The 6061-nt window shown below is 30.3% G+C and overlaps 1 protein-coding gene across 1 annotated transcript in view; it reads left to right on the top strand.

The window, feature by feature from the left end:
• The window catches only part of LOC106467246, a 64977-nt gene that overhangs the window by 48315 nt on the left and 10601 nt on the right, over positions 1 to 6061 (top strand). The window contains exon 4 of the mRNA XM_022395377.1: positions 5001 to 5095. Coding sequence (XP_022251085.1) covers positions 5001 to 5095 — 95 coding nt within the window. The remainder of the gene's footprint in view (positions 1 to 5000; positions 5096 to 6061) is intronic.

Genomic DNA, 6061 nt, shown 5'->3' with positions numbered 1-6061 from the left:
GATTAACAGTACATATTTTATTATTATGTAGAACGATTAACAGTACATATTTTATTATTATGTAGAATGATTAACAGTACATAGTTATGAAATAATTTTGCCATATCCACGGAAGAGACGTGGAGCTCAGACTGATGTGTATATATTGAAGTATTAATTTAAAACCTTAAGGAGTTAACATCAACACCATGACAGTGTTCATGTACATGTGTATGATGAATTCTTGAGGTGTTAAAATCACTTCCAGTGTGAGAATGACATTAACACGCAGTGAGTAGACTTTTCCACATTTTCTGAGTGATGTTTTAGAAGTCACAGAGTGAATTTCACACTTTTATGAATAATGTGTTTGACTGATATCAGAGAAAAATTGCAGTTGAAAAATATGCCATCTAATGTTAATTATATTGTTCTATGAGTTATTGTATTTTACTTTCCACAATTGGAAATCCTTGGTACAAATATTTAATTTAAGTTATTGTATTTTACTCTCCACAATTGGAAATCCTTGGTACAAATATTTAATTTAAGTTATTGTATTTTACTCTCCACAATTGGAAATCATTGGTACAAACATTTAATTTAAGTTATTGTATTTTACTCTCCACAATTGGAAATCATTGGTACAAACATTTAATTTAAGTTATTGTATTTTACTCTCCACAATTGGAAATCATTGGTACAAACATTTAATTGAAGTTATTGTATTTTACTTTCCACAACTGGAAATCCTTGGTACAAACATTTAATTTAAGTTATTGTATTTTACTTTCCACAATTGGAAATCCTTGGTACAAACATTTAATTTAAGTTATTGTATTTTACTCTCCACAATTGGAAATCATTGGTACAAACATTTAATTTAAGTTATTGTATTTTACTTTCCACAAGTGGAAATCCTTGGTACAAACATTTAATTTAAGTTATTGTATTTTACTCTCCACAATTGGAAATCCTTGATACAAACATTTAATTTTTAAGATTAATATTTTTTCTTATATAAGAAGTATAGCTTGATATTGTAACTGTAACTTGTGTCTTTCTCTGTGTTTAGGGGAATCAATGTCTAAATTACATTACACGTAAGTGTGGAGTTCACAGAGTTTAGATTGCTGAATCATGCCATACTGTAAGCTTGAGGGTCCATGGTTTGTGTCCCATTAATGCCTCCATGGGTGCTTTATTAGTGTGATGGTCAAATCCTACTTTTTGATTAGAGTAGCTCAAGAGCTGGTAATGGTTGTTGTTGTTCACTAGCTGTCATCTCTAGTTTCTCTGTTTAAAATTAGGAACAGCTAGCATAGATAGCCCTAGAGTAATGTTGAGGGATTACCTAAAACAAACAAACACAAATTTTAATTAAACTCAATGTGTAAAGAATCAAAACTCCATTTGATATCTTTTGAGCATTAATCTTGATTTGGCAATGGAGAGAGTCACTACTTTTTGAGAATTAATTCATTCATATAACAGATATATTTAAGATGATGCTAAAGTTTGTTTAATGGTATGGAAAGTTCAGTTATAAGTGTTTTTCAGAACAACTTTGAAAACAACACAAGACATATTCACTGGTTTATTTATATATATGAAAACAATCATTCTAACCATACAAAATCTGAGTTTTTACTGCCATAATTTGGGATAGAAGTTAGGGTAACAAATTTTTAAAATAAAATAAACTAGGTGTCCAGACCTTTCATATTACAGATGACAACTAACAGAAATATCTGGCATACAGATATGAAGAAAAGTGTGTCCATAGTTTTATAGATTCATACTTTATAGAGTTAGATACCTGGTACTACAGGTTTATTAAGGCAACCACATAAGTATTTTATATTTTTCTGGAGCAATTTTATTTCATATCAAAATAAATCTTGAAAGATGAATAAAATAGTACTTTAACTAAATATAATGAACATGTTATAAATGCCATCAAAATATATAGTAATGCCTATTAAAGTTTTTTCTAATCATTGTATTATTGACAACAATATTTGTCACTTATTTTCATGAGTGAACAAACAAATGACCAGTGCTGTTATACACTTTAATATCTCTTTTTGAATTTTCCTGAAGTATTTGTTTCAAATTCTGTAATGTAAAGAGAATTTATATCAGTTCTTGATAATTATACCATGACATAATTTTATGTATAAAACTATTAATGCATAATGATTTGGTGAGAACTAAGCGAACCAAGTTTGTTAAAAGATTTACTTATCACTAAATAACTTGTATTATTGTTTGTAATGTAATTTCTCTATAGATATGAATTTAAATTTCATAAATGGGAAAAACATTCAAACTATCTATTTTTCTACTGATAACCTAAAGAACCATTTTAAACATGATATGTGATGTCTATTATAAAAATGATTTTCAGTTTACTTGTTAAAACAGAGTTTGCATTGACTATTAGAAAACAATGTTAAACAGAAAAATTACCGTATTATTAAGAACTAAGTCTTTCAATCTTTTAATGTATGATTAAATTTGGATATCTGAAGTTACCTGGTTTTGATAGTAACTGAATGCTAACTCTGTTAATATTGAGGAACTTGTTTCTCAAGATGATGTACTAGTACTGAATTCTGTTGCAATTTTGATTCATGTTCTATTACATATAATGATAATAAATACATTAACAGTAATAACTGAAATTTATTGAAACACTAAATACTGGTCATTAACCAAAGAAAGTTCACACATCTATAACAGAAAATACCTGACATATACAATTTTAAAGCTAAGCCTATGTACTATACAGTTTATTATTATTATTAGGGAAGATGGTAACATGCATACTTAACATTTTCTCCATTATAAAGTATAAGTTCTTTACAAAAAATTAATATGCTTAAGAACTGCAATGTTTAGAAAATACAATACTGATATTTTTGGACCCCATATTGAACAGGTTATAAAAATTTGCTGCTTCTTTAAGCTCAGTGGTCATAAAACAAAATAATTTACTAGAGAGTACCTGAGTTTATTTTGATGTATTAATAACTCTGGTAAATAAGCAATTAATTAGTCAATTGCTGTAGAACATTGTTTACAATATTAATAAAATATTCTATTTTGACAATCAAGAATCCTACTTGCAAGTGTCACCGAACTTGACCAAACCATTAATTAGCTTTACCATGGACAGATGGGAAATATGAAATCCAAAGAAACAGAGTACAGTTGTAAATAAAAAGAGTATATTTGAAATTAAAATATATTATTATTGTGTCTTCAACAAGCAATGCTTTGACAATGTCATAATTAATATATAGGTGTCGGTCAAGTAGTTGGCCGAGGATGATGTTGACTAGGTGTCTTCCATATAGTCTACTGCATAAAAATTAGGGACTGCTAATGCAGGTAGTGCTCAGGTAGCTTAGTATAAAATTCACAAAGACAGTCCTTAGGTTTTCCAGCATGAATTTACACCCATTAATAACAAACCTAAGGTCAACAAGGTCTTAATAGGTGAGACACTTGTGTGGTTACATAAGCACAGTGTATAACAGCATGGGATCTCAATTAGATTTTATATCACATTACTATTTATATCACATAAATAAGCCATTGACAGCTTGGTACAATCATGTCTAGTATTTTTCTAGGTGTTTATAGTGCTAACGTTAGAAGCTTCTGTATAACAGCATAGGATCTCAGCTAAGTTTTACATTATACCACTATGAGCGGTTGACAGCTTCATACAATCATATCTGATATATGGCTTTACTGTGTTTTTAGTGCGAACGCTAGAAATAGCCCTACTCTTAAACAGGTGCAGAATTAACAACAATTTATACCTCCACCATCCAGAACCATTAAGTGCTTTCCAGGTAAATAAAATATGTCTTACATACATGTATTTATCTGAATATCTGTGACCAAATTGCTGCTGCAAATATCTTAAGATTAACTAGGTAAGAATGTTTTTTTAATAGGTTTTACCTTCTCGACTCGCTTAACAGGTAATAAGAGGTGAGAAAGAACCGGTAGCCTAACATGGATAATGGGAATGGGCTTCGTTCCAAGTAAGGGCAAAAACAGCCTCTGCACTTCTTCTACCACTACTAATACATACAAGTTTTGGGTTAATACTATTTTGATAGACATTTAGACATATATTTCACTGCTAGTTTTGGAGTTAACTATTTCAATGTGTTTACTTCAATTTGATTACTTGCCTTAATTTATAAAGAGTTCGTATGAATGACTGCTGTTGCATAAACCTGTTTCGGTTTTGTTTCGGATGTTTGCTAGCTGTCCCTAATTTTGAACTTTATAACTAGAAGGAAGACAGCTAGCTAGTCAACAGCATCGAATGCTAACTGGTTTTTAACAGTCACTCTTATAACGCACCCACAGTCCCAAAGTGCGTATCGGGAAGCGACCCGTTGACTCTCGGATCGCAGTCCTGCACGTTAACCATTGGATAACGCTCAGATCGCCTATCACTCAATATATATTGACTTGATTTTATAAAACTGAGTTTTTTTTTTGTGGTTTCAGTATGTTACGATGCTTCCACTTATTTTTGTTAATTATTACGTTTCTTTCTTAAGTTTATGTTTAGTACAGGTTAATTAACTTATTGTATAATTCAGCTAATTAACTATATATTTAGGAGTGGAGTCAAAGTGGTATGCGTAATACAATTATTTCAAATAACAGGCTATTTTCAGTTTGAAGTAATACTGTCGGGATTATCTGAACAAAATCTCCATTTAACTTGATTTTTTATTTCTAAATATACGCTTGTATATATATATATATATTGTACTAACTGTGCCGGTAAAGGAAGAAATTGTGAACTAAAACTTCTCAAATAAAGTGAAAATATTCGTATTTTATAATTTTATAGAACTAAGTTGAGTTTTTCTCTGCCTTGTTAGAAGGGATTCTTCCATTACTGCACTAGACCGAGGTTAAGCGTGGAGTTTGAAAATTGAATTGTTTGTAAAAATAAAAAGTATTACCGATTTTTAATACAGGGTGGAATATGCTCTGTGTCTGAAACCATGGAAAATTTGAGGACAACTGGCAACCCAGTGGCACCTCCAAGCGTCCGAATAAAACATTATACAAGGTGAGTATGATGATAGGATCCGCCTAACAAATATTAGATTCACCTTTTATACAAGTATTTATATGATAATTTTCTTAGAATTGCGTTGTTGATATATTAACATCCTATTACCACTTTTCAGTTTTAGACAACATTCTTTTTTTTTCCCCACATGACTGTTCAAAATTAAACTTCCGATTGCGATTTAAACAAGGTATATTTATGTAAAATGCAGGTTTATTTTTTTCTTGTAGACTAATGACAGTGATTATCTCATCCAGTTTTATTGGCATCATCCATATACATCCGCTCATTGTGCCGATATGCATCCGATAAATTGCAAAGAAAACTATATTTTAAATTAAACGTAGGAATTTTCAGAGAACAATAGGTAACAGATAATATACAGATTATAAAGAAAGGGGTTTGGGACAGTTCATGTTTTTCATTTTTGCATATTTAGAGAGAAAGATAAGCGAAATTATGAAAAATGCTATACGTTATTTAATATAGTAAGATAGATATCAGTCACTGACAAATGAAAAAAAGATAAAGATACGAAGGGCAAGATATCACTTTCAGCATGAGAAAGGGTTTAAAGTGAACCAGTTATTTATGAATTATATACAATACTCTTTATTAAATGACTTGATTAATTATTCTGCATTGGTTTAATTAATATGAAGATACTCCAAAATATGAATGAAGTACAGTTTACTCATTTTTCTCGATACATTTTTTGTGTTTATTAACACTCCGTCGATTTAATCGTCCTACGGTGGATGAGCAGTAAGTGTACGCAGTTACAAGGCTAAAATCCGGGTTCGATTCCCCGCGTTGGACAATGCGCAGACAGCCCACTGTATAGTTTTTTGCTGAAATAACAATAATCATCAATGTTCCTAAAATTTATGACTGTATGCTCTTTATACACGGTAACTGATAATGTTCTTTATACACAGTAACTGATAATGTTCTTTATACACA

This window comes from Limulus polyphemus, unplaced genomic scaffold (genome assembly GCF_000517525.1).
Source record: "Limulus polyphemus unplaced genomic scaffold, Limulus_polyphemus-2.1.2 Scaffold2541, whole genome shotgun sequence".
NCBI lineage: Eukaryota > Metazoa > Arthropoda > Merostomata > Xiphosura > Limulidae > Limulus > Limulus polyphemus.
This window is presented reverse-complemented; position numbering and strand designations above follow the sequence as displayed.